This window comes from Aegilops tauschii, chromosome 1 (assembly GCF_002575655.3).
Source record: "Aegilops tauschii subsp. strangulata cultivar AL8/78 chromosome 1, Aet v6.0, whole genome shotgun sequence".
NCBI classification, from domain to species: domain Eukaryota; kingdom Viridiplantae; phylum Streptophyta; class Magnoliopsida; order Poales; family Poaceae; genus Aegilops; species Aegilops tauschii.
The window spans coordinates 314,846,891-314,861,356 of NC_053035.3; the positions used below are offsets into that span (position 1 = coordinate 314,846,891).

General features: G+C 47.1%; 1 protein-coding gene across 1 annotated transcript; it reads right to left on the reverse strand.

The window, feature by feature from the left end:
- Positions 1–11,523: 11,523 nt before the first annotated feature.
- Positions 11,524–13,887, reverse strand: LOC109779967 (peroxidase 57). Its single transcript, XM_020338563.3, has 4 exons — positions 13,295–13,887; positions 12,988–13,167; positions 12,652–12,814; positions 11,524–12,174 (listed from the first exon to the last, which is right to left on the reverse strand). Exons 1-4 carry the CDS (start codon positions 13,523–13,525, stop codon positions 11,765–11,767), a joined length of 984 nt encoding a protein of 327 aa, XP_020194152.1. The 5' UTR covers positions 13,526–13,887; the 3' UTR covers positions 11,524–11,764.
- Between the last annotated feature and the right edge of the window lie 579 nt (positions 13,888–14,466).

Here is a 14,466-nt window from a genome sequence, read left to right on the forward strand (position 1 = left end):
AATATTGGCACCTGATCTTTTATCTTATAATAGATCAGACGTTCCTGGTCAGCATCAAGGAATTGTTTTGAGACTTGTATCCATTTTTTCCCTGGTAAAATGTATGACAATATACCGTCCATGTTGGTGACCTATTGATCTTATAATTTCTATATTCGCAAAAAAAGATCTTCTAATTTCTAAAGATGTCTCTGACTTGCTCACATGCCAATAAATATAAGTTGCATCAAGTGAGCTTTCCTGTCAATAAGTAGCAATCAACCAAAAGAAAAGAATAATGCTCATCTGACTTGTAGGTTGTTTCTCACAGTTATCTGATTGCCTTATAACCTTCAAGTTAACATAGTGTTGCAGTTTGTGGCAAACTTATGGACTGGTCATACCTGTACTGGATGTTGCTACTGAACAACAAGTAGCTTCTCTTGTCTTCCTATTACGCCGACGAGAGCAGCCATCCTATTACGTGAGAAGCCACCCCATGATTCCCTCCGCTCTCTGACCGTTGCTATGATGGAAAGTTGAAAATACATCTGCGCAGAGTGCGCTCACTGCCATCAGATGCACTAGGAGTCAAAGCCGTCAATTGTGTTCTAGCCTCACATGTATGCAAGCTGTTTGACAAAAGGCTCCACCTACAATCTTCTTGAATTTTTCACTGTACAGAAAGAGTGAATAATGTACGTGTTGGGTGAAGTGCAGATGCTATGAACTCTTCCAGCTCTATAAATTCACATATTGTGTTAGTGCATTCTAATTTGTTTGGTACATATGCTGCAAGGAACTCGCAGCAACAAGCTTTCCTTCTTTCTTTAGCATTGCTTTTCTACTACAATTGATGAAGGCGCACTGGCAACCTCAGGAAGTTGGGCGCCAAGGTGGAGTCCCTGCAGAAGCTGTTCACCCGGAAGGTCGTCTTCTCCAAGGCCTCCCTAGCTTTTGAACAGGACCGCTCCATCAAGGTATCTACTCATGTTTCCAATTACCAAACTTATCCTTTCACTTGGGCCGGAGGACAATAGATTTGTCTTAATCATTTGAATCCATTAATAAATCTTCTTCTTTGCTCGAGTTGAATCTGTGAAGACTCCCATGGAGTAATGTCGTCTTCGTCGGGCTGCAATTATATGCCTAGGGGTGGTCAAACTGAAAAGTTCAGGGAAGATTCAGACTACATGTGGTAGTGCTGAACATTGTTTGGCCGTTCATCGAATGTGGTAGTGCGTATAGGGTTATAGCCTCGGGTTAAACTGAAAATCTATCTGGAATTTGGTTTTACAGTGTCTAAGTGTTAATGATGTCTAGAATTGCTGCAGATTAACTAGTTATTATGGATTTATGGTACCATGTAGTGGTACATTGATTATCTGGCGCTGAGTAATTAACTGAACATTATTTTGATGTTCATCGATTGTGGCATTGCGTAGGCTGTTACAGCTTCAGTTTAAACTGAAAATTATCTAAAATTTGGATTTAGAATATCTAACTGTGAATGGTGGCTAGCTTCGGTTGCACCCGAAATACCAAAGTTCACACTAAAATCTTTTTTTTTACAAAACCTCTCGTAGCTGAGTTGAATTTCGTTTTTGTTCGTTTAGTAGACGGAAACTTAGCATTGCCCCAAAATTCTGAAAAGATGGAGTATAATTTTTGTTTACTAAAAAAATGAAGTGACTTTTAACAGCTGGGGGTTCTGTGATATGTTTTTCAACCGTGTTAATGTACACTGTTGGAATGTAGAATGGAACTACATCTGTTTGTTCAACTAGAGAGAGGAGCTGTTTTTCAACTGCATTAGTGTATACTTTCCGAATATCTATTTTTTAAACTTTTCCAATACTGGAAGATGTAAAATGTATACTTTTGGCTGCGCGGTGATTTTTTCTGGCTATCCTTGCAATGTATTGAACCTGATCATCTCTGATTAGTATTGTTCCTACTTCTTGAAGGGTAAACCATTGAGGAGGTGTTTGGTTCGCGCTATTGTAACGTAATCTGATTACATCGTTAACAGGTCCCGCTAAATCGTGTTTGTTTCCCTTGCTCTGTAATCTGATAACATGGTATCAAATCCCAGCCTAATACAAAACCGATACCGCTGGAAATCTGCTGTAATAGAAAACGCTACAGCCATATCTTCTCCGCACGAGATGCGATCGCACGAGCTATGCGGCCTCCTTCCTCCTTCCTCATGCGCCGCAAGGAAGCTTCGGCGTTGAATACGTGCCTGTAGCGCCGGTCATGGTCGTGTCTAGCTGACGGCGGCATCGACGCCGGCGCGTCGCTCCTCAGCATGCCTGCGACGCCTCGCCTCGGCCTTCAGCCTTGACGGCAGGTCGCCGCTCGCCGGCCGGCGGCGGAAGCGGCCGCCGCGTCGCTCACTCGTGCTCTTACCGTCCGGGCCCTTGTACTCCGCCGCCATATCCAACGGTGGCTCGCCACTGCCGTTCCCGGCCTGCCTATCCATGTTCACTAGCGTGAATTCTTGAACAACCCCGGTATTGATTGACGTTACAGTAGGTAACCAAACAAATTTCAAGTTTTGTCCATTCCGTTTACATTAACACCGTAAACTCATTACGTTTACGTTTGCGTTACCAATCTGGAACCAAACACCTTGTGAGTGGCAATTCCACATGTGTATTCATTGCAACTTGGATGTACGGCGTAGTGATTAGCAGCACGAAGTGCTGAGCACGTCGCGCGCGTGTGTGTGTGTTGTTGGTACAATATGCATTTTTGGGCCTGTATTGCGGAACTAACTTAGATTGCCTGGTTGTTGTTTTTAGTATAGTATATACCTTTTGTGGGCCTGAATTCTGAACCTTATTGATTTTTTTCCTTGTGTGTTATCATTGTAGTATACAGTTTTTTGGCCTAATTTGTTAACCTTATCCGGGTATTGATTTTCTGCAATCAGTGATGCACCCGCGGTCATGCGTATTTGTTAGTCTACTTTACTTATAGATTTAGTTGTTTTTATCAGTATCCACCCGTAGGTTAGTTAACTGAAATTTGTTGGGAGTGGTTCATTATCTTCTTTAACTGCTATACTAAAGCAGCGGATCAAAACATTTAAAAACAATTAGATCTGGAGTAATTAATTGGTTCTCTTCTACGGAGTATATGCTTTCCTCAATGAATACACTTGGTTCACAAAAGCATTGGGATAATTAGCTGAACAAGTTTTGCCTATTTTTGTTTCTTGCATCTCCCCTGATTATTTCCTGGTACTTGTGTAACTGTTCAGATTACTTAGCTTCGTTCAACTGCCATTTTGACATGGACTGCAAGTGGTGCTAGGGTTTGGTTGCTGGATGGAAAAACACCAAGAACGTATGTCATTACTCCAGCCACATGGAAGCAAGCACGCATGGCGCCGTCCGCGTGGCCTGATTAGCGATTAACCACACGTATGGTCTACACGTATATACTTGTCGATCATACATATATATATGTGTACCCACATATTCTTGATTAGTTGGTTTGGTTAATATATAAATACATTCTTAATTGGTCTATCAGTTCTTGTGATGTTACGAATGAAAAGAAATTATTGGGGAGTTATTCCATGGAATTAATATCGTGGTAATGGTCTTGCAATCAAAATAAATATTTTCTTGCAACACGTATTGGATCTGTCTTCTCCATGAACATATGTCAACAAATGGTAGTTTTGTTTAGCACTATTTTCTTTTTCTTTTTTCGCATGGGTGTCTCTCTTATCAAATTATACATCGCACAATTACTGTTATGGTGTACGACAGTAGTACACTCTATTTATGTGCCCCAAAAGTGAATTAAAAAAAATCATGAACCGTATGGAGAAGCGCTGATGTGTTTTTGACTTGTAAAGACCATAACATTTCTATAGGGATGATGCCCTCTTAGAGCAGATTAATAAAGATGATTAAATGTGCTTTTGATCTTGAATTTGTAAAATATAGTATTTTTCTCCTGTATGCCATCCTTTGATGCATTTGATTTTTTTCTCTCGATCTATTGTCTGGTGCAGCAGTAGTCAACATGAGATAAAGGTCTCAAAGAGCTATCTAGCATCTCAATAGGCCATTCAAATTAGCCCATAGAAAATTCAATTTTAATATGCCTAATAGGGACACTTAGCTAACTTATCATGTGCTTGTATTGGAGTTGACCCTCCTGTGTTTTTCATTCTCATTCATCATAGACATGGAAAGGGGATCAAGATGCTAGATAGTGTTAGAAGTGAAATGTTTTTACTTATTAGGTGAGTTGGATCCTTCATGCCTCCAGCTGTTTTATCCAACTAGCTACATGCTCGTGCGTTCCTACGGGTGTCTCAATGCTCATGCGGCCGTTGGGATGTCGCGATGACAGGTGACAAGGTGAGGTTTCTTGGACCTTTCGCCAGGTGATGATGGATGGGACTGGGTAGGTGGAGGAGATGTAGGGGCGATGGCATGGAGTACATGAGGTGGGATGGTAGTAGATATGCGCGTCATGATTTCTTTCCTCGCACGAGAAGAGAGGCAAGAGTGAATCCACGCAGTAGGAGTGAAGGGAAGGAGTGGGCAATGAGTCGAAGCGTTGGTGATATGGTGGGTAAGGAAACCATACACACACAAAAATGAAAGAAAACCCAAAACAAAAAATGAAAGAGGTGTTAGCTTTAATAGTCAATGACGGACACGACGGCGTATCAGTTGCATCCCCAACAATGGACATCATATTTTTGTTTTATGGTAATGCATGACATTCAACTGTATATATTAGAATGTGGCAATGGCTCGGAAGACATCAAATCTGCCTTCTTGGCTCGGGGGGAGTCATGGGCGGCGCACGCCAAGTCCTCCCTTGATGGCAGTAGCAGATGGAACACGGGGAAGGGGATCAAGGCCAAGAGTAGGGTGGTTGGTGAGGAACTCCTCCTTGGCAGTCCATGGGGAAGTACGGTGTGAAGGAGAGAGGGTGCCATGCGAAGGTGAGGTGGGTGTCATCCAGTTTTAAAGGAGAGGGCTCCAGCGAGAAATGTTCAGGTACGACGGGAAATTGAGCGGGAAGGGGACGGTCCGACAGGAGAAGGGGAGGGTGCATTATGGGGTGGGGTTTTGTGTTGGGACTGCATGCTGGAGATAACATGGCGGGTAGTCCGGACAACCACATTTCTCCTCACACACGGGCTGGATTTGGTGGAGCCCGGACTGTCGAGACGGGTGGATTTTGGGGAGCCCGCTGGGCACCCGTGTGATGTCAGAACAAGCCCGAACTTATGAGGGAGAAATGAGTTTCAACCTTGAAGACGATCTTAGTCATTTATTTGATTCATTTATTGTCATTGTAGCCCGTAGCAACACACGGGCATTGTACTAGTTTGCTAAGGAATCAAGTGTCTACAGTCGGTTTACGAACCCCCTGACGGATGAGTCCCGATAGTCGGTCACCAAGAAACATAGTCGGATGACCTACAGTTGGCTGCGTCCTAGGATACCGTGACCCCCCACAATGCATTCAATACCGCCGTTACTCAACGATGTTGTAATCTACGCCAAGAGAAAGAGCACCATAAGAGTAGGGTATTACCTCCACCAAAGAGGGCCTGAACCTGTATAAATCTTTCAACAGACTGCCATCTATATTGTTCGATATATACGGTTGCCTCTACATATACAACCCCATAGTATTTTCAGGTTTATATCCACAACAGTTGGCGCCCGGTGCAGATGGTACTTTCATTGACTCCCGCCGGCTCGGCGTGGCATCCTGATGCTCCGTTGAATAGTGCTAATCTGTCGGCACGCGGGAGCACCCACTACCGGCCCAATGGCTCGGGCGTTTTGAACCTTCAGCTCCCGACTTTGCAGCAGCCGACGGGACTGGCGCCACAACACCGCCAGAAGTGCTCGAGCGGGCCTCGCCCGCAGTGCCGTCGTTCTAGGAGCAAACTCGTTGGGATGATGGAACCGATTCTTTGATCCCTCTACTGAAGTCCAACTCCGGGGAGGAAGATAGCTGCGGGACTCAAAGTTCCGTAGGAATCTTTATTAAAGTTCAAGAACTTCAACCAAAATTACTTGTGTAGGAATCTTGTTAAAGTTCTTTTCTTGCACAGTGAAAATTACATCGATGGGTGAAGCTTACTTAGCTTTCCATCAGTGGACACGGTGTTGCATGACGAAAGTCAAGTCGTTGGGAAGCACACGAAGCCTTTTCTATATGCAGCTGAACATGCGATCACTTGTATAACTCGACCTAATCATGCTGGATCAGAAAGTCCAGATGCATGATCTGCACATGATCAATCGAGTGCATACAGTAGTACATGTGCTAGCTTCTGCTTAATTAGTGGCTCCTCGATGATCTGGTCCGCATGCATGCTTTGTGTGCATCGTGTAGCCAGGCCGTGTGTGTAACATCTCGGATGTAACTTTCCATATTTGTAACTCCAACTCTTGCCATTTTCGGCTATGTGTTATGATATTCCTTTCGTGGTCGGGTTTTGTCTTTCGTTTTGCATTTTGTTCATGTCATGCATATCATATCATGTCATCATGCGCATCTCATTTGCATACGTGTTCGTCTCATGCATCCGAGCTTTTTCCCCGTTGTCCGTTTTGCAATCTGACACTTCCACATGCACCGGCGCACCCCTCTTGTTTCTTTTCGTGAGCGGGTGTTAAACGTTCTCGGAATGGACTGAGGTTTGTCAAGTGGCCTTGGTATACCACCGGTAGACCACCTGTCAAGTTTCGTTTCATTTGGAGGTCGTTTGACGCTCCAACGGTTAACCGGGTAACCGCAAAGGTCTTTTGTGTGTTGCAGCAAAACCCTCTCCAAACAGCCAAATAACTCATCTAAGTCCCCTCCATGCTCTCGGTCGTTCGATCACGATCATGTGGGCGAAAACCGCACTCCATTTGAAGTCTTCTAGCTCCCTCTACCTATAAATACACCTCCCCCTCCAAAAATTCTCGGGCAAACCCTAGCCTTCTCCTCCCTCTCGCCCGACGGACATGTCCGCGCGCCGCCGGACGAAACCCGCCGCCGCCCCGCTCCAGTGAGAGAGCGCCACGTGGCCTCACGGCCGCCCGCGCCGCGCCGGCCCGCCGAGCCTGCGTTCGGCCCCCGCGGCCCGCACCGCGCGCACGCCGCCACGCGCCCGAGCCGGGTGCTCCTCCGCCGTCCGCGCCCTCCCTCGGATCCGCGCCGCCTCGCCGCCGTCCGCGACCGCCGCCGCCCGTGCCCGCCGCTCCGCCGTCCTCTGCCGACCCCGACGGCCGCCGCCCGCGCCCCCGCGCGCTCGCCCGCCGGCGCCCCGCGGCCGCACCTCCTCCGGCCATCCTCTCCCCTCTCTGGCGCTCGTCCTTGTCCCCGCCGGCGCCTCCTCTCCCCTCTCCGGCAAGTACCCCGGCGAACTCCGGCGACAAGCCCCGCCTCGGTTCGCGTGCCAGATCTGGAGAGGTTGACTTTCCCCCCTCGTTTTCTGCCAAGTCCCGAAGTTTTCACAATATGTTGCTCTGTTCATCATGGCATATCTCATTGCATACTGCTCCATTTTGCTTGCATATTATATAGAAATGTTCATCACGAGATGTTCTTCATTTTGTTACATTGTGCCATGCTCGTTTGAGTTCATCTTGATGCCCAAATCTCTGGTGCAAGAGTGCTATATGATGTTTACTGCTGTTACTTATCAAAACTTGGTGTTTTTTTATTTTTGCTACATTTGATGTGTGCATCTTATGGGCATGAGATCTACAGGTGTTTTGATCTATGCCATGCCATCTTTACATAGGTGTATGCCATGTATTTTTGTGATCTATGTGGTGACTAGCAAAAGTATGCAAACTAGGCTTCGTGATGTTTCTGTTTTCAGGGACAGGATTTTGCTAAGTCTGTTCCTGTTGTTATTTTGTTGCCATGTATCCATGTGTCTACAGTGAGATCCATGCTTCTTTTGGGTATGATCAGTAAGGATGTTTTGTAGATATAGTTGTGATATATCCATCCATGTCCCTTTTTGCAATTATGGAGTGCCCTAGAATGTCTTAATCTTGCTCTACTTTTGCTATAAAATATTCCTGGCAGATTGTTAACATGATATTCAATTTTGCCAAGGTTGTTGTAGTTGACCCTTTCATGCTATCAACTTGCTCTTGCCATGGTTAGCTTCTTGAACATGCCATCTTGCTGTAGTATGCTTGTTTTGTCATGCATTGCTTTGTGATGAGTGAATCGAGCTCACAAAGATGCCTTCATAATTCTGTTAATGCCATGCTCTGTTTTCTGCTAAGTCTGAAACCTGTTAACGGAACTTGCTATGTTTACATGGGTGCCATCATATCTTCTGTTCCTTTTTGGCTCATGGTCAGTAAGGGACTTTTGTTCTATGCATTTAGTAGATTCATTCCATGCCTTGTTTTGCTATGTTAAGTGCCTGTAGCATGTTGATTGCTTACTCTGAACATTGCTACCTGATGTTGTTTCAGCCATGTTCAGTATTTTCACTAAGTTTGTGAAACTGACATCTTTTGCATTTTTGCCATGCTTGTTTGAGCCTGTTATGGTGTGATCTAGCCGTAGCTCAGTGTTCATCTTTTGTCAAGCATCTCCTGTAGATTACTGCTATATGCTATGTTGCTATGTTGGGGTGCTGTAGTGTAGTTACTTTATGTATTCTAAGTGCTATCATGCTGCTAATCGCAGATTTATGTCATTCTTGTTTTGCTTGCAATTTGCAAAACGTGCATCCGTTTCCGGTGATCTTTATATCGATTTCGACCGAAATCATCTCATCTTTCCAGTGGCATACTTGGTTTGCCAAGTTACTGCCTTGTTCATCCTTTTCTTCTGGAGCACGCATATGCATCGCATATCACATCTCGCATATCATGCATGTATTGCATCATGTTGCTTGTGCATTTCCCGTGATTGATTGTGGTTCCATTGCTTGTGTTCTTGCTGTGGGTAGAGCCGGGAGACGAGTTCGTGAACGAGGAACCTGTTGAGTACGCTTACGAGGATCAAGCTTTCAACAACTCTGAGAACCTTGCAGGCAAGATGACCATACCCTCGAAATCATTTCTATCTTTGCTTTGCTAGTTGTTCGTTCTATTGCTATGCTGCACTACCTACCACTTGCTATATCATGCCTCCCATATTGCCATGCCAAGCCTCTAACCATCCTTTCCTAGCAAACCGTTGTTTGGCTAAGTTACCGCTTTTGCTCAGCCATTCTTATAGCGTTGCTAGTTGCAGGTGAAGTTGAAGTTGGTTCCATGTTGGAACATGGATATTTTGGAATATCACAATATCTCTTATTTAATTAATGCATCTATATATTTGGTAAAGGGTGGAAGGCTCGGCCTTATGCCTGGTGTTTTGTTCCACTCTTGCCGCCCTAGTTTTCGTCATACCGGGATTATGTTCCTTGAGTTTGCGTTCCTTACGCGGTTGGGTGATTTATGGGACCCCCTTGACAGTTCGCCTTGCAACTCCTCCAGCAAGGCCCAACCTTGGTTTTACCATTTGCCACCTAAGGCTCTTTCCCTTGGGTTTTCGCGAGCCCGAGGGTCATCTTTATTTTAACCCCCCCCCCCCCCCCCGGGCCAGTGCTCCTTCGAGTGTTGGTCCAAACTAGAGCACCGTGCGGGACCGTCCCTTGGCAACTTGGGTTACGTTGGTACCTGTACGCTTCGCTTATCCGGTGTGCCCTGAGAACGAGATATGTGTAGCTCCTATCGGGATTTGTCGGCACAGTCGGGTGGCTTTGCTGGTCTTGTTTTACCATTGTCGAAATGTCTTGTAAACCGGGATTCCGAGACTGATCGGGTCTTCCCGGAAGAAGGTTTATCCTTCGTTGACCGTGAGAGCTTATAATGGGCTAAGTTGGGACACCCCTGCAGGGTATTATCTTTCGAAAGCCGTGCCCGCGGTTACGAGGCAGATGGGAATTTGTTAATGTCCGGTTGTAGAGAACTCGACACTTGACTTAATTAAAATACATCAACCGTGTGTGTAGCCGTAATGGTCTCTTCTCGACGGAGTCCGGAAAGTGAACACGGTTTGAGTTATGAATGAACGTAAGTAGTTTCAGGATCACTTCTTGCTTCGCGACCGTTGCGTTGCTTCTCTTCTCGCTCTCACTTGCGTATGTTAGCCACCATATATGCTTAGTGCTTGCTGCAGCTCCACCTCATTACTCCATCTTTTCCTATAAGCTTAAATAGTCTTGATCTCGCGGGGGTGAGATTGCTGAGTCCTCGTGACTCACAGATTCTACCAAAACAGTTGCAGGTGCCGACGATACCAGTGCAGAGGACGCAACCGAGCTCAAGTGGGAGTTCGACGAGGAACGTGGTCGTTACTATGTTTCTTTTCCGGATGATTAGTAGTGGAGCCCAGTTGGGACGATCGGGGATCTAGCGTTTGGGGTTATCTTATTTTTATTTGGATTTGACCGTAGACGGTCTATGTGTGGATTTTGGATGATGTATGAATTAATTTATGTATTGTGTGAAGTGGCGATTGTAAGCCAACTCTCGTTATCTAATTCTTGTTCATTACATGGGATTGTGTGAAGATAACCCTTCTTGCGACAATACCACAATGCGGTTATGCCTCTAAGTCGTGCCTTGACACGTGGGAGATATAGCCGCATCATGGGTGTTACAGTGCGAGACTTGTACGGTTGCTTTTTCTGTCAGTTTGAGGCATCATGCATCATGCATCCCGGCCCCAAGACCGAAGGCTAACTGCATGCAAGTCAAATCACGCTACTTGAACATGGCATTCATGGGATGATCCCATGAATCAATCATGCCAGCCACATTTACCTACCTTCCACAAGTTGGAAACAAATACTAGCATGAATGCATGGTACGTAGTTTGTGAGCTTGGGCTACCTAGCTAGCTCTGTTGACTCGAAGCAATGTCGATCTTGTACACGTATCTGTGCCAGGGAATGTTACCTTCTGAATTTCCTTATACCTACCACGACTACATTATACATTGTATTATACAGATAGAATTATTTATGAAGAGCGTATATATAAATTCAAACAGCGTATCGATCTACCGGGGTAGCTCAAGCTGGACGGCGGCGTGATGGCTCAGTTCAAGTGCCCTTTTTTTAGGGTTTCAGTCCAGTTGGCTTAATTTGCCTGGGCCAGACGCGCGTAATAAGAAAATGGCTTGCGTCGGCGTGAAGATTCCTCTTGCATCCAACGAGTGATAGCATCTGGGAAAACAAAAATAAGGCCTCTGGGGATGCACTCTGCTCATATTCTATGTGCTTCCTAGTTTCAGACTCTTCAAGATGCTACTAGTTGACTAATGTGGCTACATTACTCCTAATTAATCAAACTTAATTAAGATTTTTCACGACAGTAGATGTAAACACTGTCGCCGGTGCATTGTTGATCCTTCAGTAATAGCTGGCTAGCTCATGCGGTCATGCCAAGCAAAGTCCCAGTTAATTGGTTCTTGAGAGGAAGGTCATTTCATTTTCCTTTGTATGGTATGATGATCTTATGGGAAAACAAAGTATTGTCACATCATGGAATGCTTATTTTTATACCAGCCACGTACAAAAGAATGACAACAAAATTACGTACTGCTACTCAGGTCGACCGACTACTATAGTAGAATCATGCGATCCTTGACAAAAAGGGAAAAAAATATGAATGTGCATGGATCTCAATTGGGCGTCTCAAATGGCCATGTATACTCTCCATCTCTTGGATCTCTGGTCCTGTGGTGTCTATAGCAATAATCTTGTGTCTCTAGTTTAGTTTGTAAACCGGCAGTTTCTCCTGATCTCGCCGGCGGTGCCGGTCTTGACTTCGAGGGCGGCCATCTTGGTGATCGAGTGGGCGAACATGGCGGGAAAGAAGTCGGTGGTCGCGAAGAACTCGACCATCCACGAGGTGGCGGGGTCGATGCCCAGCGCCTGGTCGACGGGGAGGACGCCGCGGCGGCTCTTGATCTGGTTGAAGTAGCTCCTGTCGAAGATGAGGATGCTGGAGGGGTCGTCGAGGTAGACGATGTTGTCGAAGGTCTGCCCCTTGGGGCACGCGTACGTTGTCAGGACCCACGCGTACGTCGGGTCCATGGACGGGTCCGCCTTGCCGGTGCCGTTGAAGTTGTACAGGCGGTCCTCGATCACCGAGCAGTGCGTCACCCCCACCGTGTGCGCGCCTGCACATGCATGCACGCATGCAACCACAACAACGCGTAAGTATATCTTGCAATAGAAGTTCTCAGTTTATTATAAGATTCCTTTCTTACAGCAGTTGAAATTTTGACGTGGGAATTTATGTGCGAGATTGTTACTCTACCCACTTACCAATGTGCCGCAGATCTCGATCAACAGCAGAATACTATACATACACTAGGTACTTAGTTGAATACTGATCTAGGAGCAGTGTCTAATTAAGTTAAGCAAAGACGTTAGATACACGGAGAGTACAAAGGTTAAGCAGTCCTATACTCCTATGCATATGCATTTCCCTACGTAAACTATTTTTTTTTCATGTATCAGCAGTGGAATACGTGACATTCCATGTGTTGATGCACATGGAATACGCCTTGTTCTAGCTAGGTCAAAGGACTGCTAGTGGTAAGGGTAAACCAAGATAGTTGATGAAGACAGAGAGGGGGAGGTCTGCTGCGTACCCATGAGGGTGGCCATCTCAAAGCTGTTGAACCCCTTCTTGGCGAACATGCCTATCGCCGTGGGGATGTCGACGTGCGGCGACGGCAGGTCGCCGGCCATCCACGACACCGACGACATGCCGTCCCTCCTGCCCAGGGTCACCGCATAGCTGGGCCCTCCGCACTGTGATGGTCGATCGATGTGCCAATAGTCAAATATTGATAACGAAATAACTAGAATAACCAATGGAAATGGTGTAGCGAACAGTAACATGGTAGCCAAGCCAACGGTTAAGAGGTTTGACATCGTCACCATCTGCATTGCGCAATCAGCAACGTGGTAGCGAACCAACGTACCAGGGCGATGGCGTCCCTGGTTGCGGCTATGATGATGTCGGCGCAGGAGACGACGCCGGGGCAGGCGGCCTCGAGGTCGGACTTGATGTCGTCGATGAAGTCGTAGCCGAAGATGCCGCTGTTCTGCGGCGCCGTCTTCTCTGTGTTGGGGCCGTCCAGCAGCAGCGACGCATCGCACCCCTGACCCATCCATACATTGTACCGTCGACGAGGTGAGCAAAGTAGCTAGAAGAAACGAATCCAATAATGGAAGAAGGAGCAGTAGTGTGGCCGGTATGTGATGTTAGTATGTGCTTTCTTTGCTTACTTGGACGAAGCAGTCGTGGAAGAGCATGTGGAGGAGGCCGGCGACCATGCGCTTGTCCCACACGAGGCGGGCCTGGACGGCGCTCTGGATGACGGCCTCCACGCTCGCGTTGCCGCACTTGCCGGCGTAGTAGTTGCTCGCCAGCTGCGCGCGGCAGCACGCCGCCGACGACGCCAGCGCCACCACGGCCACCAGCACGGCGAGGCGGGAGGCGGACCCGGCAGGCTGCATCGGATATAGTATATCGAGCGATCTCCTCTCCCTCTGCTTCTCTCCGGTCGATAGATATGTCGGTCCAGCGGCGCAGTGCGCCTCTTGCCGCCGATGCTTAGCTTCTCGCGCGCACGTACAGGCGCGACGAGAGGGGGAGTGCGAGCACGACGAGCGCGTCTGCTGCCTGGCTATGTGCAGCAGCAGCAGCAATGAGAGAAGAGAGGGAGGGAGAGGGGGGAGGGGTGGCCACTTGACTGTACTGGCTGGCTGGCTGGCTGGCTGGCTGACTGGCTGGCTCAACGGCTGTGCAAGCTTCGAGGCTTCGCGAAGGCGCAGGCAGAATGGTGGCGCGGCTATATAGGTTGGATCGTGTGGAGGGCGATCGAGCAATGTAGTAGCCGACAGTACACGTACTGCTACTTGTAGCTACAAGTACAAGGGAGGAAGAAGGAAGCATCGTAGCATCATGGACCAGTGAGATGGACAGGTGTGGCCAGTGAGATTGCGTGGAGAGTCGTGCGCGAGCGTTCGGATCCTGCGCCTGCTGACTGCCTTGGGCCTCATTACCCGTGCCGGCCACACGTGCCCACACCCTACAGGCTGCACCACCCATGCCGGTGCACCTCAGCCAGGCAGCTTAACTAGCTAGCAACAGCTTCGTTAGTACTCCCTCCGTTCCTAAATATAAGGGGGTGTTTGGTTCAAGGACTTTTTAGTCCCACAAACTAGAAAAAGTCCCTACAAAGTCTCTAGGAACCAAACGGGAGGGACTTTTTCTACAGGGACTAGAAAAAGACTCTACTAGAGAGTCTTTTTTGATTAGTCCCTGGGACTAGAAAAAGTCCTAGGACTTCTAAACCAAACACCCCCTAAGCCTTTTTAGAGATTCCAACAAGTGACTACATATGGAGCAAAATAAGTGAATCTACACTCTAAAATATGTCTACATACATCCGTAT

Excerpts from the sequence above, each read along its gene's own strand:
- LOC109779967 (XM_020338563.3), bottom strand. The coding sequence starts at position 13,525 with ATGCAGCCTGCCGGGTCCGCCTCCCGCCTCGCCGTGCTGGTGGCCGTG. Across the intron at positions 12,815-12,987 it reads CCAGGGACGCCATCGCCCTG|TGCGGAGGGCCCAGCTATGC; the intron begins GTACGTTGGTTC and ends CGACCATCACAG. Across the intron at positions 12,175-12,651 it reads TGAGATGGCCACCCTCATGG|GCGCGCACACGGTGGGGGTG; the intron begins GTACGCAGCAGA and ends ATGCATGTGCAG.